The sequence below is a fragment of the Canis aureus genome, chromosome 13 (assembly GCF_053574225.1).
Source record: "Canis aureus isolate CA01 chromosome 13, VMU_Caureus_v.1.0, whole genome shotgun sequence".
Classification (NCBI taxonomy): domain Eukaryota; kingdom Metazoa; phylum Chordata; class Mammalia; order Carnivora; family Canidae; genus Canis; species Canis aureus.
In genome coordinates, this window is record NC_135623.1 from 58,041,020 (window position 1) to 58,058,244 (window position 17,225).

Here is a 17,225-nt window from a genome sequence, read left to right on the forward strand (position 1 = left end):
GTCCATCAGATGTCTGCATAAATGTGCCTCCGAACGCAGCAACTGTGGCATTATGAATAGGTAGATGGGAAGGACCTTCTGCTGCATTGTAGTACATTGAAGTGGTTGAAATGTAGAGGCGTGGACCCACAAGGCAGCAGTGCCAGAGTGGGTCAGAGGATTTGAATCTGTGCTTCAGGATCTCCCTGTCCAACACTTGATATTTAATGCCCATTGTTGAGCCTGGATGACCATGTAATAACACTTCCACAAGTGTGAGTATACTTAATATGGGAGTCCAGAAACACAGGATTTGCCTGTACCATCGTAGATGGCAATTCCACCCAGAATCTTTCCCTCCTGTGCAGATCATTAGCCTAATTTGCGTTTTAAAGGGAAATGGGTATCTTGCTATAGGAAGTTTTTAAAAACTGCTCTATGGTGGGATCAGTAGCATGTGAGGTGATATCAGAATGCTTGTTAATCAGATCAAATAAGAATTGATGGAAGAACTTTGTCTTCCTACCGTATTCAGACCAACATATTCAAAGGTGCTAATTCACCAGCTATAGCTAATTCACAGCTATATTTCTGTCCAGAATGAATAGGTCAGCGGGGAAAGCCATGCACTGACATGTATTTTGTCCTGACTGTTCTCTGTTCATGGCACTATTCTAGGAAAATATCAAAGAGGTTAAAAAAACCAAACATACTGCCTGCCATCCATTTACAATGTAAACATTTTAAAGAATTAACAGTGTTAAAAAAGGATGGAGAAATCTAGAGGAAGAGAATTGTAGTTTGAAGGTAGGATGTGGAGGTTTTATTTAGTAATATCAAGGATCTGGAGTTCTTTTTTTTTTCAGATTTTAAAGGAAAGCATTGTAATAAACTGGCAGATGGTGAACAGGCATATATAATCGGCAGGGAATCCATAACGTGTGAAGAATGCTCAAGGATGAGAAAACCATTTATACATGAGAATTTTCCCAGTTTCCGCTTCCAACTTTGAGTTTTAGTTCTTTTTTTTTTTTATTTTGAGAAGTGTTTTACTTTGTGAGAAACATGTTTCCATCTTAAAATCATTCTAGAATCTGAGGAAAACAGCTTCAGTCTTAACTGCTGAACTCAGCCCACTCAATGGCGGGAAATCCCAAGTTCCTCGGCCTCGTTCCTCGTGTCGCCCACCAGAGTGGGGAGCTTCCCTGTGCTCAGGGGAAGCCAGCCAGCGTGTTTGCCACATCCTGGCTGTTTCTCCTCAACTACTACACACATGTTCCTTAGAAACCAGTGTAGGGATAAGATCTCCTTTGGAAAAAGGGGAAGGGGGCAGGCGGTCTGTCTCCTAAGAGTGCTTGAAGTGGTTTTATTAACCTGACAGGTGTCCTTGAGGCACCTGAGGAATTGAGCCTTCTCCTGTTCAGAGGCTTTTTTATTTTTCCCGAGGGTAACATATTGTGTGAGGAAAAAAAATATTCCAAGGTGTATATTAATGGCTCTGGCACTACATGCTCATTTTTGTCATTGAGAAACAATATTTTCTGAATAACAGAAATGTGTCTCATCCCTTTCCTGTTCTTTCTCTGGCCTTCTTCCGAGAGGCCTGTAGTAAATCATAAATTAAAATTCCCCGTAGAAATGAAGTCTGCTGACAGATGCTTCAGAGCTCTGTTTCCACACACTTGCTTTTTGGCATCCACCTGTCAAACAACAGCTCAGTTTTTCAGATGTTTGTTACGTGTTCCAGAATCTCTTAAGCATCTGACAAGAGTTGAGCCTTATGTGTCACATAAATGATCTTTTAAATATGCCTCTTTTCAAATGTTTATTTAATTTTTTATTTGTATGATCAAAATTCTAGATCTGAATTATTTTCATCATAGAGTTAAAGAGTAACGGACTCTGGAATTAAGGCTAAAGATAAGCAGCTGGCCTCGGCACTACAGAAGAGGAATAGTGACCAAATTATTTTATTGCTTTCTGTTTATAATAATGTAAAGGAGAATACATTTTTAAATTTAATAATACCCAAACCTTGGAATTAACAATACATGAAAGATTTCACTGAATTCAATAGATATGTCCAAATTTCTGAAATACCAGTATTTGAGAAATTCAAAAAAATAGTCTCATTTACTTATAGATACTAATAACTTGAAGATTAGCAGTTTACTCAGAATATACTGTGACTGGATTTGATACCATAAAAGTTTAATAAGCAGGATTCTGGTGAATTCATGTGTTCCTTGTTTTACTTGCTTTTTATCTTTGTGGCTCAAACACTGACTCTGTGAGATGGGTGTAAGGAAGTTGTGTAACACTGTAAGTCATCATGCTTAATAAGATGACATGGATTGGCTCCATGTATTAAATGAAGAATGTACTTAAGAAATTTCTAAATTCTTAGATATTGTCATGCTAGAATTTGTCAAAGACTTAATGAAGAACTTGTTATTAGAATTCCTTTTACTATTTGTCCTGATTGCCAGCCCCACAGAAGGCGTTACTGAGAGTCTGTGCTTTACCACTTTTTGGGGGTAGTTCAGTGGTGGATATTAAGTTTGGATCCTTCCTGAGAAAGTCTGATGACGGATACTTTTAGTGCTGTTCTTACCTGAAAAAAACTTAAGGGAATCCATTTTCTCGTGAATCAAGACTCTAGGAAAGTTAGTGGCACGTTTTGGGGGGAGAATGTATGCGTTCTGTTTCATACATATGGTTTCCAGAATCCAAAATGATGTCCTTATGTATTTCTTTTTCTGTTTTGGACCCTGCCTCTTTTGCTCTCAGCTCTTTCCTTTACCACTTCATCATGGTGGATATTTTCCTCTGTACATGTCTTAACACCCAATCTGTGTCATAGAGGAATTAATGCTCCTTGGTGTTTTTATAGTTATGTAATATTATTTACACAATATTCCGTTAACAGAATAAAAGTATGCTTGCTTGTCAGTGTTATTTGTAAAATGTAAAATGTAAAATTGTAAAATGTATCCTGCTTTGAGTGAGGTCAGCTTCAGAGTTTCAGAATCAGAGAGGATTTGACTGCTTCTTTCATTTTGTGGGCAGAGACCTTCTCTGCCCCAGGTCCCCAAGCAGGGCCAGATTGGAGCCTCTGCTGAAGGCTGGTCAGGCGTGCATCTCCCCGGAGCCTGCAGCCTGCTTTGCTGTGAAATCTTTGCACTGTGGTCATCTAAACTTTCCCAGATTGCAAAGATATGGTAAGGGATTCTCCGTTAAAGAAAAAAGGAGAAAGTGTTGAAATAATTGGTTTCATATTAGGACACAGGCCAGTTATTGTGGGGTTGAAGTTGATTTGATTTTATTTTGACATAAAGGATAGAAGAAGAAATACACTTAGGAATGAAATCACTTGAAAGAAAAGTGGAAGAGTTGTGTTTTCAGGTGAGGTTTCTACCAGCACCAGCTGTTGCCACACGATTCACCTGTTGCTCATTTTCAGCATGGAGGTGCTGGGTACTGGGGGCAGGTGGACACCAACTATGGGAGGAGGACCTGCCCTGAAACAGGTCATGTGTTTTTGGGGTGAACTTTTCCATTTATAGGTCTTCCATTTTCATCTTTTAACGGTCAGGGTAGGCAGAGAAGGTGGTGTTTGCATTTTATAAAGAAACTGAAGAAGCTTAGGCAGTTTGAGATTGACTTTGAAAGCTAATTAGTAGCTGAGTCATGACTAGAAGGCAAGTCCTTAACCCCTCTCTCTCCCTTCCCCAACTTTTAAAAAAATTATGGTAAAATAGAACATAAAGTTTACTGTTTTCATTATAAAAGCTCAGCGTCATTAAGTACATTCACACTGTTGTACAGCCATCACCATCATCCATTTTCAGAACCTTTTCATCATCCCAAAAAGAAACTCTGTACCCATTGAACAGTAAGTATCTATATTCCCTCCCCTAGCCTCTGGTGATCACCATTCTACTCTTCATCTCTATGAATTTGAGGACTCTAGCTCCCTCAAACAAGTAGAATCATGCAATGTTTATCTTTTGGGGACTGGTTTATTTCATTCAGCATAATGTCTTCTGAGATCATCCATGTTGTTACGTGTATCAGAATCACCTTCATTGCCCATCTTAGTCATTTTTGAGTGTACAATTCAGTAGTAGTAAGTATATTCACAGTGTTGTGCACTGATTCATTCCTCTTTGAGGCTGAGTGGTATTCCAGTATATGTATACCACGTTTTCCTTGTTTTTCTCTCCATCCACCCGCGGACACTGGGGTTGGTTCTACCTTTTGGCTGTTATGAATGATGCTGCTATGAATAATGGGGTACCTCCTCACCTTTTTTCCTTGAGCTCTTTTAAAGACTGCTTGTAGAACTCTTAATGTAAACACTGGTAAACCGGTAAATGCATTTCTAGAGTATCGTGAATGTCAGAAACAATCAAGTCTAGATCTCACTAAATTAGATTGTTTGGTGTAGGAAAGAGATTTAACTATGGGAACATGAATGGAAATAATTAGCTAGAGATTCAATCATTTTTATTTATTCAAGGGAATAACCAGCAAGTGCCTGTCAAGAATGAAGTAGATAACTGTGAAACTTTGAAGAAGGTTGACACAAAGTCTTCCTCAGAAAAGAAGATTCACAAAGCATCTAAAGAAGACATATGTTTTGAGAAACAGGATGTTCCTCCAGTCGAGGTCTGTATTCCATTTTCTCTTGCCTATCAGTACAAAACCCATTTTTAGGGCTTAGATGGCAAAGTTGTGTCATGTGTATTTCATACCTTTCAAAGGGGGCTAGTTATCATGCATTTGAATCTGCATTTATAAATTGTAAGTTGAGATGTTTGAAAAGTTTTGTTTATCTTCTAATTATATACAAGATATTAAAATAATTTATAGTAACATCAGATAGCTCTTGTTCTCAAGGGAAGCAGTCCTTAAGCAAATGGATTAAGGTAAAGATGGTAGAATAGAAGCAGATCACCTGTCTCTTCTCTCCAATTGTCCAACATCCATTTTAGGGTCTACTCTTGCTGAGTTGGAACCATAAGCCAAAATCCACAGGAGAGGGATGCGTATCTAGCTTGCTTGAGTGGGCCCTCATACAACAGAACCCAGAAGAGAACACGTAGTTGCATGCTGTCCTGGCGAGCTTGCTCTCTTCCTATCAGTGTAGGCTAATGAAAATCATCTGAGCACAACTGAACCTGTAACTCATAGGTGAAAGCAGATAGGTCCACGATAAAGGCAGGAAAGGTATTTAGGAGAATTTACCTACTTTACATCAGAACAGAAGTATTCATGTGTCAATATAAGCCCAGGGAAAACAGCATTCTGACTATGCAGATACATACCATGTACTATGCGCAGGTACACACACACATACACACACACACACACACACACACACTAAAAGTGAATGAAAGGAATAGAACATGGAAGACAGGTAAAGATCCTAATCTAGAAGAAAATATATCTGGAGACCAGAAGGAAACTCTTTACACTATAGATAATGAACTCAATAAAATAAGAGCTTTTTTTTAAAAAAAATATTTTATATATTTGAGAGAGAGCAAGTGAGCTCGCAGAGGGAGAGAGAGAGAGAGAGAGAGAGAGAGAGAGAGAGAAGCAGACTCCCCACTGAGGAGGGAACCCGATGCAAGGCTCGGTCCCAGGACCCCAGGATCATGACTTGAGCTGAAGGCAGATGTTTAACTGACTGAGCCACACAGGGACCCCAAAATAAGAGCTTTTTTAAAAAAGAAAATTAATGGGACGCCTGGGTGGTGCAGTGGTTGAGCGTCTGCCTTTGGCTCAGGGCGTGATCCCAGGATCCGGGATCGAGTCCTGCATCGGGCTCCTTGCATCTTCCTTGCATCAGAGCCTGCTTCTCCCTCTGCCTGTGTCTCTGCCTGCCTCTCTCCCTCTCTCTCTCTCTGTGTGTCTTATGAATAAATAAAAATCTTTTAAAATAAAAATATGTAAGTAAATAAAGGGAAATTAATATATTTATAAAGGTAAGTCAATGAATGAAGACCCAAATGACATTACGCATTCTGCCAAAAATAGAATTACTGATGCTGAGAAAGACTTTGAGATAATCCAAATGAGTATGAAGGAAAAAACTGAAGAGCTGGAAGCATTTAGATACGGGACAAAGGAAGACAAAGCAGCCCAATGTAAGAATAATGAGTGTTGAAGTAAATGGCCCAGCAAATGGATCTGAAAGGTACTCAGAGATGTAATAGAAGAAAATTTTCCTGATATGAGGGAAGAATTAAATTTATAGAATGAAAGGGCACACTGTACACCAGGAAAAACTGACACATAATAATGGACATAGGCACAGCCTATGATCTTAAAGCATAAAGAATGGAGAAACACCAACTCAGGCTTGCCTCAGACTTTATAGAAACATCGAATGCCAGGGAACAGTCATATCATTAAGAGAATAAACATATGAACAAGAACATTCAAGCCAAGCTGACACTCAAGTACAAAGGCAGTGGACAGACATCCTTAAAGACAGTGAACTCATCATGAATCTTTCTGAAAAAATGAAGTTAATGAAATGTAGCCAACCAAGATACAAATAAAAACAAAGACCCAGGAGTACAGAAGCTGTGTCAACAGTCTGTTGAGATTTCTATCCATTTTGTATCTAGGATTAAGACTGAACAGTTGGCAATCATAATTGCAGTACAGATTGCATCTATTAAAATTCTAATAAAGCAAAAAGGTAACATAATCTGCAAAAAACGGGAGAAGTATTGAATGGTAGGTGACAACCAGTTTTAATTTTATTTTTCTTGGTAGAGAGTCAACACTATGTAAAACAACGTGTCATTTAATAGGGTGACAACTTAGGAAAATATCTTTCACAGTCTTTTTCTTAACCTTAGAGAGATCCTTAAGGAATTAATACATCATGTGGAGGCTAAACAATGATTTGAAAATTGGCAGTTCCCTGGGTTATACTTCAGTTTTTTATGTCAAATTCAAATAAAACCAAACCTTTAATTTTTATATAAAAAAATACATCTTCATTGTGCTCGCTTTGGCAGCACATATACTAAAAAAAAAATATTACATCGTCCCAATGTTATACATTATTCCCATCATCTCTCTTGCCATCCTGATGTGTCTGTAGGTTCATAGATGGTAAAAACAAGCTTTTCCAAATAATCCATGGCAGGCCGTGGTTTTCCTGCATGGTTGAATTTGGGGTGGTTTTTTCTTCTTTATATTTCTGTATTTTTGCTTAAACTTTATAACAAACAGGAATTTTTCCTTTAAATAACGTGAAAATGATGCAAAATATATATATACTAGATATCCCAAACCGGGAATTTGCAGTCTTTTAAAAGGACAGGATATTTTTAAGTAGCCAAGTGCCCTAATCAGTATACAGTGGAAGGGATTTCAGAGAGTGAGAAGTCAGTGTAGCCTGCAGCAGGCATAGGAACCACTGAGTCCCACAGCATAATGGGGAGCCGGAAGAAATCATCTCTGGGAAGAGGCCCACTCAGGAATGGGAAGTAATGGGAGGGAGGAGCGAGAGTCCCTCAAGGTGGTGAAGGTATGGCACACCAATTCAAAGTTTAGACTTTCTCCCCTAGATCTCAGCTAGAAGCACAAACAGGAACGAGGTGAGCACAGCAGTGAGAAGTGATGATGCCCGTAGAGTGTGGTTGGTTGCCCACTAAGGAACTTCACAGTCAGGTTTTCAAAAGCATATCTGTCCAAACAGAAGGTCTTTTTGGAGGATTTGGCTTGAGGATGGCCAGTTTGAGGGGACTCTGCTGCAAATGATGGGGAGCTAGGGAAGGTTTCTGAGCTGGGGGGTGAGCAGAGCGTAAATCACAAGTGGGAAACAGCCTGTAGACTGTGATTTTCTTGGAGGTCATTATTGAATATTTTTCAGTTCAGGTTGACAAAGATGGGCAGAAGGTCTATTACAGAGATTATAAAGTGTAGGTTAGTAAATGCTTGAATGAAGATGTGAATAATGCATTTTTGGAGGGTCAGTGTGAATGTTTTGAAGGCTGGGCTGGAGAGGGCACAAATGGACACCAGCTCTCTTGTAACAAGGAGGCTCTCACTCTCCTGGGAGGTGTGACACGAGGCTACATTTGGGCAGGAGCAAGGGGGAAGGACAAGGTGAGGAGGTAAGAGATTAGAAGAAAAACTACCAGAATTTCCCTGTACCTAATTGCATAAAGGAGAGGAGCTATCTTTTCTTATATAACTATTTGTAAAAAAAAAAAAAAAAAAAATAGCTCCAAGGTCGCAATGAGAAGATGGGGAATTCTGATGTACACAGTGAGTTCATTTTTATGTTTATCAAAGCAGTGTTGCATGTTTTTTTTTTTAAGATTTTATTTTTTCATGACAGAGGCAGAGCCATAGGCAGAGGGAGAAGCAGGCTCCCTGTGGGGAGCCCCATGCGGGACTCAATCCCAGGACCCCGGGATCATAGGCAGATGCTCCACCACCGAGCCACCTAGGTGCCCCTGCAGTGTTGCATATTAAGAGCATGGAGTGTGCAGCCAGACTTCTTGGGTTTGAATCCCAGTCGTCATTTATTTGCTCTATAGCATCAGGCAAGTTAGTTAAATGGCAGTTTCCTCATGTGACAAATGAGGGTAGTAACAGTGGGCCTCCGCGCTGGGGCTGAGGCTGGCTGAGCCAGCACGGGAAGGGCTTAGGGGAGCGCGCTCACCAAGTGCCGATGAGTGCTTGGTACAAAGGACAGGACGGCGTGTGACCACATCTGGCAGTGGGAAGGGCCGAACTGGGGCTCATGTGGCGACTCGGGCCTGGAGCTCGAGATTTGGGAGCTGTACCTGTTGGAGCTGGAGGGCGACGCTGAATTCTCGGAGGTGTGTGTGCACCCAGAAGAGCCGGGCCTGCGGGCGAGCCTGCGGTGGCCGTGCAGCTGCAGGTGGCCCGAGCGTGCGGTATAGCAGACGCACAGAACTCGAGGCCAGAACACTAAGCTGGGCCACGGGCTGTGCTTTCAGGAGCAGAGATGAAGTCATTGGATTTGAGGCAGGAGGGAATGGGTGAAATGAAAAATTGAGCCCTGGCAGCCTCTTGCCAAGGGCTTCGGGACTTCATGTTGCCCTGCAGCGAGACCGAAACCAACACTGAGATGGGATGACTCAGTGGCTGCGCAGCCGGCATGCGGGCGGGGCAGCTGGAACTGCTGCCAAGTCCCGCCGTCTGAGGGCCACAGGAGGAGGTGGCTCCCGGGAGCTGTGCTGCGTGGGGCTGCTGCTGCTGGCACCCATCTGCTACGTATAGGTGCCATTTCTGGATTGCAGACTGCGTGCCAGCCCCCGTGCCAGCCCCCGTGCCAGCCCCAGTCCTCTACGCTCGACCCCTTGCTTATTTTATGGCAGTTTTCGTAATTTATTCCTGTTGTTTACTCTGCGTATCTTCACTATTCCATCTTGGAGGGCACGGGCCTTGCCTTTTTTTCTCTCCGTCCCTGGAGCTCAGATGTCGCTTGTGCAACAGTGCCAGGGGTCATGTAAGCTGCTCCTTCCTCTTCTGGTCTGGGAGCCTGTGTAAGAGAGACATGTGCATCTGAGGATGGCGGCCAGCTCCACAGGAAGGCCACAGGGAGCTGGAGAATCTGGGGGAGGACCATGGTCTATTAACGTTTTTTTTTTTTTTTTTTTTTTTGCTGTCTCCGTGACTCACTCCCAGATTTGCAAAGCTCTTCTTTAAAACCCTGCGAGTGTACTTTCCGTTTCATTGTTCGTTTGGAGAAATCGTTCTCAATAAACACATCCCCAAGGGCAGTACTCAGTGTTTGTTTTTCTTGTACATTCTTAGGGCCTAACTTTGCAGCTTAGAAAATTGTATAAATCTGTCTATAGTACATGGGGAACATTCCTCTCGATTTATTGGCAAAGAAGGTTGAAGCCCAGATTTGAGAGCTGCAAACTAAATTTTAACCCTAGCCCTGCTGTGTTTTTTTAGCAGACTTTTTTCCCCTTAGAAAAGGAATTCATGATTATTATAAAAAGGGAGAGAAAAGTCTATACAAAATGAACTACTTTGTACATATTTCTGTATTCTATTTCTTTTTTATGCAACTTTAAAAAAAAAACTCAGGACCATCATTATGTATATGTAGCATTGTTAATAATGTCGTAATTCCAAATTTTCTCATGTTCAGAACAAGGAGAACTTTGTTTTCAGTGGTTATATAACATTCCATCATTTAGCTATGCCCTAATCCTAAACCGTTCCCTTGCGGTTGGCCATTAAAGTTATTTACAGCCTTTTGGTTTCATAAATAGGACTATGATGAACTACATTGTTCTCAAGTCTTCCTTGTATACCTGGTATATCTTTGTTAGAGATTTCTGGAAGTAGAATTATAGAGTATCGTTATGTGTGCCCCAGATTGCTTTCCAGAAAAGTGGTCCTGATTCACATTGACATGGATGCTATAGGACAACACTGGCTTCCGCAGCTCCTGCCAGCACCATGTTTCTTGCAAAGTCTTAGCATGATAGGGAACTGTTTTGTTTTTCATTTCAATTTGTGTTTTTTCCTAGGGAAAAGTGAGCACTTCCCTTCATTTCCTTTTTGGGTAAAATTCTGAAAAACAGGTAAAAAAAAAAAATCATCCATCCGGGACGCTTGGGTGGCTCAGTGGTTGAGGGGCTGCCTTCCGCTCAGGGCATGATCCTGGAGTTCCGCTCAGGGTGTGATCCTGGAGTTCCGGGATTGGAATTGGGATGAGTCCCGTGTGGTGTCCGTCCTCCCCCCCACCCCATTGGGCTCCTAGCAGGGAGCCTGCTTCTCCCTCTGCCTATGTCTCTGCCTCTCTTTGTGTTTCTCACGAATGTGTAAATAAAATCTTTAAAAGTAAATAAATCATCTATCCAAAATCCTACCCCCGAAATCCATCCATCCATCCTTCCTTCCTTCCTTCTTTTTTTTTTTTTTTTAAGTAAATTTGGAAGTGAATGACTCCCCCAGCACCACTCGTGCTCGGAGACAGACGCTGTTAATGGCACTCTGCCTCCCCGTGCTCTCCCCCCAGCTCTCTCCTGGTGTCTACAGGCAGAAACAGGCAATGTAAACACACTCGTGTTTTTTAAAACCAGCAACGAAAGATGAGGTACAGACTGGTCTGTAATTTGCCTTTCCTGAAAACATACTTTATTAAATATTTTGGATGGAGTCTTCATGGTTTTTAGCCTCTTATATTTCTTCTGTGAATTTGCATTTCACATGCTTTGCCCACTTTTCTGTTGCACGTGTTCTTATTTTCCTTGAGAACATATGGCACGGTATTGACTCTACCTATCAAACAACGTGTTTGGTTTTTTTTTCTTAGTCTGCCCTTATTTTTTATTTGCTGTTACTTTTGTACAGCAGCTTAAAGAACGTTTTGTGGAGTCAGTCTGTGATTTCTCTTTGATTTCTTTGCTTTTATAAAAGTTTAGAAATCTTTTTATTTGCCTACCCTGTAATCAGTGAAATTTTCCCTTCTGTCAGGAATGTCAGAGAACTTCTCTAGTTCAAGTAATTCAATAATGTGATAATAGGCATGTCTTCTATAAAGTGCTTGCTCTGTGTCGGGTCACTGACAGATGACCTCTTCACAACAGCCTGTTGAGGATGACGCAGGAAATTGAGGCAGAGAGAAGCTAAGTAACTTGCTGAGGATCACACAGCCAGTAAAAAGCGTGGAGTGAGATTCAAATCAGGCCATTTGGCCTCAAGAGCTGTGATCTCACTTGCAACTCTACATGGACTCTTGCCCTGGTTGGCACTGCCTCCCTCTGTGTGTGACACCCTCTCCGCCAGAAAGCCAAGAGCCAGATTGTCCTTTTATTCCCCCTCTCACTTCTTGACAAGTCTGTTGCTTTGAGTGTCTGGTTTCCTCCCCTGCCCCCCACCATCTGCTGCGTCCTGTGCTGGCCTGTTCTCCCCAAGCTGGACTGGGGCCCTTCCTCTTCACGGCTGTTCTTTCCTCCCTCCCCCTTCTCACACACACACAAACACACACACACACACACACACAGGCAGGCCATTCATTGGTTTTTCATTCCTCAATATGTCCTCTATCTCTTCCCTCTTTTGTCTACACCCTCTTTCAGTCCCTGACCCCCCACCCCACTTTGTTTGCTCATGGATGCTGCTTCTTGCTCATTTCACTCACCTGAGTCCCGCGTGCAAAGCACTCTCCTGGTCATCACTAGCCAGTACTCAGAGATAGTGACTGTGCCTCCGACCACCCACTCCCACGTCTCTGTCTCTATAGTCCCTCTTGTTTGCACAGGATGAAGCTCTGACCAGATTGAATGGAGGGAGACAGCCAAGTGTCAGTGTGACTACTGACCAGTTCACTCTGTCTCTGACCCAACTTAGAGACAGATCCCTTCTTTGTTTGTGACTCTGGAGGGGCAGAAAGACTAGCTGTGTTGAGAAACCTTTCTTGGCCCAAGGAGAGGGGAATTCTTTTCTCATCCGAAGCTAGAAATAAGAGGGAACAGTACATGAATGAATACGGTATATAGCTAATGTTTAACTTTGGATAATATCTGATCTTATGTTGTTAATGTGTTTGTTTAGCATCAAACATAAGCAGTTAGCATTAAGACCCTGTGAGGTAGGGCTTTGTGTGTTTAACTTGTGTTTTTAAAATGCCCTCAGAATCAGAAAAAAAGTTAATACATATTTATTGGGGGAGAAACTAAAGGTTATCAAGAAAAAAACACAAAAATCCCATTATCCCACCACATATATAGTTATGATTTCATTTCATTTCTAATATTAGTTTATTATAGTAAGCCTGCGGCTTTAATAGATACATGAGGCTTTCAGTACCCCAGATGTGTAACATGTAGGCATTTAAAACCTTTTATCTTTCTTCTTCCAAGTCCTGTGTGTCAGTCAAGTGTATGTTAGAAACTCATGATTTCCTTCTCTGATTTCTGGACCAGCCTTCTCAAAAAAAGAAGGTAAAATGAGCCAGTCTTCATTCTTTATGAATTGTGAATCCTAAAGGTCAACAGGAAGAGGACTCTGAGCTAGGGGATTTGCCTCTGTGAAGTCTCTGAAGGATGCATTTTTCAAGCCCTAGGGTCTCCATTTGTGAGCTCTATACCACCTCCCACATGCATGCAGATAGTGCCTCTGCTTTAAAGAGGCAGAGTGTTAGAAGGAAGAGAAAGAGTGTAAGGGACTTTGAAGGCAGGAGCTACTGCAGAATGTTAACAGGCAGGGGAATCCCCTCCCCTTGGGCAGATTAACAGATTTAGCCTAATGTACAAAAGGAAAAGACCCAAATTAAAAAATGATTACATATGTATGTATATATATTTATATATGTGTGTATTTATACACATACATATATATAATTTATAGATATGTATTTCATGCTAAATTAAGTTTTTCGAAACCACATTTAAAACATCAAGCATATTCTTATTTACAAAAGCTTAAATTACGTGGCACACTCAGTGGAGACTGGCTATCCTCCTAAAGGTTTTCTGTAAACAAATAAAAACGTAAATACACAAATTATTCCTACATTGAGTTTTTACATGATTTTTCTTCAGTAGTAATTCATGTGAATTGCACATACCAAATTAACAGGTGAACGTTGGAGAATTTATTGCTGCTGAAGTTAACAGCAAGCTGACCCTAAATTGCTAACAGATGTTTTTCCTTTTTAGCCCCTTTGGAATTTTATAGGCAACAATTGTTTCTTCTTTTTGCAGAGATTGAGGGAGGTAGAGCAAAAGGGAAATGAAAACAGGAGATTGAGAAATGCATGTCTCCATTTTCACCAGTGTTGGAGCATTCTAAATTCATATGGAGTTGATCTTCAAAAGCTGGGGGAAAAAAAGTCTTTTAAATGTATATTTAGTCACTTTAAAGCCTCATTTCAGATTTCTCTTTTCTCTTTAGCAAGAAGATCCTTATAAGAAGAAGAAGCTTCAGGAGAAAAAGGAAGGAAATTTACAAAATTTAAGTTGGAATAAAAATCGAACATGTAGAAAAAACAAGAAACGGGGTGCTGCTCAGGTCTTGAGGTGTGTAATTTTTACAACCCCTTTAAAATGTTCATCTGTTTTTACCCTCTAATTTTATACTTAGCTATTATCTTTAAATCTTATTTTTGTTATGTTGGATACCAAGAATAGAATATTGACATAAAAGCATGTTATTAAAATTGATATATATTCTGGTTATGTTTTCATTTATTTTGTTAAAATACCTTAAAGTGAATAGATTTTCTGTGTGTGTTCTTACTTTAAAAGGTGCTCAAAGCTATGGCAAGTTTTAAAGAAAAAGCGTAAAACATCCCCTGTGCCAGGCCCTTCTTTTCTGTGAAGTGCAGAAGCATTTGTGGGCAGGTGACAGAACAGCTGGGTGCTGGCAGGCCCCCCAGCTTTCCCCTCCCCCACGTGGGGTCCTATGGTGAAAGAGAATAGTCATCATTCACGGAACCGAGGTTCAGTCCTGCAGAAGCTAGGTTCTTATGTGTCTGGAAAGTGAGGTGTCTAGACACTGTGTGTCTTGCTGAAAGCCCCAGAATTTAAGTGGCAGGCCCAGAACTGGTATTCTCCTTTGGAAACCTTGCTTCCTGAGGTCACTTTAATCTCTCTGAGCTTTCATTTTGTTATCAGTAAAATGAAGGCACTGGATAGTGTTTTTGTGGAAATCCCATGTTTTTTCAACAGGTCAGTAGTGTGTACTTTTTTTTTTTTTAAGATTTTATTTATTTGAGAGAGAGAGGGCATGAGAGAGGGGAGGGGCAGCGGGAGAGGGAGAAACAACCCCCCCCCCCCCGCCCCCGCCCCCAGCAGTCTCAATCCCAGGACCCTGAGGTCATGAAGGCAGCCTCTTGCTGGACTGAGCTACCCCGGTGCCCCAGTAGTGCATGCATTCTGACTCCAGATCCACACGGTGACCTAGTCTCCGAATTATGTATATGTGCTGCCGAGCAAGCACTAGTCTCTGAATTTTGATTGCTTGGGTTAGACTTCTAAACACCCAACATGTGCCCAAGCTGAGAGCCTCCAGTAGAGATGCTTTCTCCTGCCTTTTCCTCCCTAAATCCATGGATGGAGCTTTTCAGGTGTCCCTCGCACTAACAGTGCCTCCGTCAAGGACCCCAGTTGTACTTAGGAACCAGTTCCGGCTCCCTGATTCCTGTTTGTGACTGTCTTGGAGTGGGAGAGGGTGGGGTATAATTAAACCCTACCCCCTGGGCTTTAAAGCCTGTTTCCTCCTGAGTAATCCCTGCATCTTCACCCACTCTGGCTTTTCCTTCTTTTGAGTCCTGGCATCTGGGGATTTCTTTCTTATGAGCTCAGCTAGGTATTTATATGTGTTTCTGCCAGATTGTTCTCTAGTGGCTCCAAATCTTCGTGTGGAAGGGGCTCCACCTTGCTGCGGATCTGCTTGTTGTTGGAAGGGGGCTCGGCCTACATTGAGGCCACGGCCTCGGGACGGGAAGCACACACGGTGCAACTTACGGTGCAATTTACGGTGTGTGTCCCTAGGTCCCTGAGGGCTTGCAATCTGGAGCTCAGAGCCGGTGATTCAGCGTCGTCATAGCAGCTCCCCGGCATTGTCACATGTACTCCGCTGGAGAAGGCTCAGGCAGTTCCAAGGTCCCTAGTTCTCACACTGAGCAAACCGCAAAATACAAACATGAAAAAAGAACAGACTTGTGGTTTGTTTGCTAATACCAAACACTAATTGTTGGTAATTCTTTTTATTAGGCTAAATTATTTAAAAACTGCATTGTGGCATCTTGTAGAAAGGAAAGTTACACCTCATATTCCTTTTACATGTATTTTAAAAAAAAATTGACTTAGGTTACTCTAAAGTATTGTATTTTCCTAATATGAACATACAGGAAGATAGAAAATTTGAGTAGAATTTCACCAATTAAAAGTGTCATGGTATATTTCTACAAGCAGATTTCTGACATGCTAAAGAAACAAGTTGTTAAAATAGAACTTTAGCTTGTAGCTATTCAGAATGTTTTGATCACATGATGCTTAAGAAGTAGGTGGTTGTCAGATTGTTTCCTTGGCTCTTCTTCTGTTGTACTCTTTACCTTGAGTAGTCAGAAACCAGTGGAATCATGTGCTACAGGCCACATATTTTGTCGTCTTAATGGGCATCCTACAAACCTGCATGAAGTACTGAAACTGGACCATGTGACTAGCCATCTGCGGACTCCTGTGGCGTTCTGTTTCGCCATTTCTGTTTCGCCACTTACAAAACCATTACCATTCTTTCCCCAAGGAGTCTAGTAGATGTTATCATTGGGCTGTGAACTCCTTGGGAAAAGAACTTTAAATACATGGCACATTGTGGTCACTCAGCAAATGTTTGCTGAATGAATGGATGAGAGAAGATGTAAAGTAACGTTCAGTACCTTCCCCCAGACACCAAGGAGTAGGTTCATCTATTGAGAATCCTATATCATGCTAAATCCAAGGAAGATGAGCCAAGAATCTTGGCTTCTGGTTCTGAATTTGCCACTTAGGAGATGATGGAGGGACTCATTTAACCTTGTGGAGTTTTATTCCTATCACTGTGAACTAGGAAGTAGGTTAAATGAGCTCCAAATTGACTGTAGTTCTAAAACAGCAAAATCTTTGTCTTTTTGACATCCCTCTCTTGGTGTCTTCTCCCCCAAAACCCCGAGAACAGAGGTCTCAAGTTGTCTCAGGTTCATGTTTTCACCTTTAATAAGTCTCATGGAAAGCAAGAATGGATGGATGGATGATAACGTCCGGATGTGATTTTGTGTGTGTGTGTTTGGTTCTTCTAGGCCTTCTGAACAGAGTGAATTAAAACTTGTGTGCAATGAATTTGAAAGGTCTGAGTTGAACAGTGGCATCGATGTAAGAAACTGGTGTGTACAAGAAAGTCCTGGAGAAATTTGTAAAACAGATGGCGGCATGGGAGGCAGCTTACCTGCTGCACAGGGAGAGGCAGGTATGTAAGTAACCACATTGGGCTATGACTCGTGCTTCTCTTGGTATCTTTGGTTCCTCCAGGAAGTATCCAGGGTAAAGAAATGGGGTCGTAATGAGATTATCACTTGACAGGCAACTTCACTTCCTAAAGTCCGAGTGGAAAGCTATCAGGATGAGACTGGAAACCTGAGATTCTTTTGAACCTGGGCAGGCTTCTGGTGTTGCTCGCTCATCCCTCCCCTTAGAACCTGGCCATTCTCAGCTCTCCCCATGTGGAGTGCTGAAGGAACA

General features: G+C 41.6%; 1 protein-coding gene across 4 annotated transcripts in view; it reads left to right on the plus strand.

Moving 5' to 3' along the window:
* The window catches only part of TMEM131L (transmembrane 131 like), a 162,252-nt gene that overhangs the window by 134,370 nt on the left and 10,657 nt on the right, over nucleotides 1-17,225 (plus strand). For all 4 annotated transcript variants that reach the window (XM_077846435.1, XM_077846436.1, XM_077846437.1 and 1 more), the window contains 3 exons: nucleotides 4,502-4,650; nucleotides 13,900-14,024; nucleotides 16,787-16,953. In XM_077846435.1, the coding sequence (XP_077702561.1) occupies nucleotides 4,502-4,650; nucleotides 13,900-14,024; nucleotides 16,787-16,953 (441 nt within the window). The remainder of the gene's footprint in view (nucleotides 1-4,501; nucleotides 4,651-13,899; nucleotides 14,025-16,786; nucleotides 16,954-17,225) is intronic.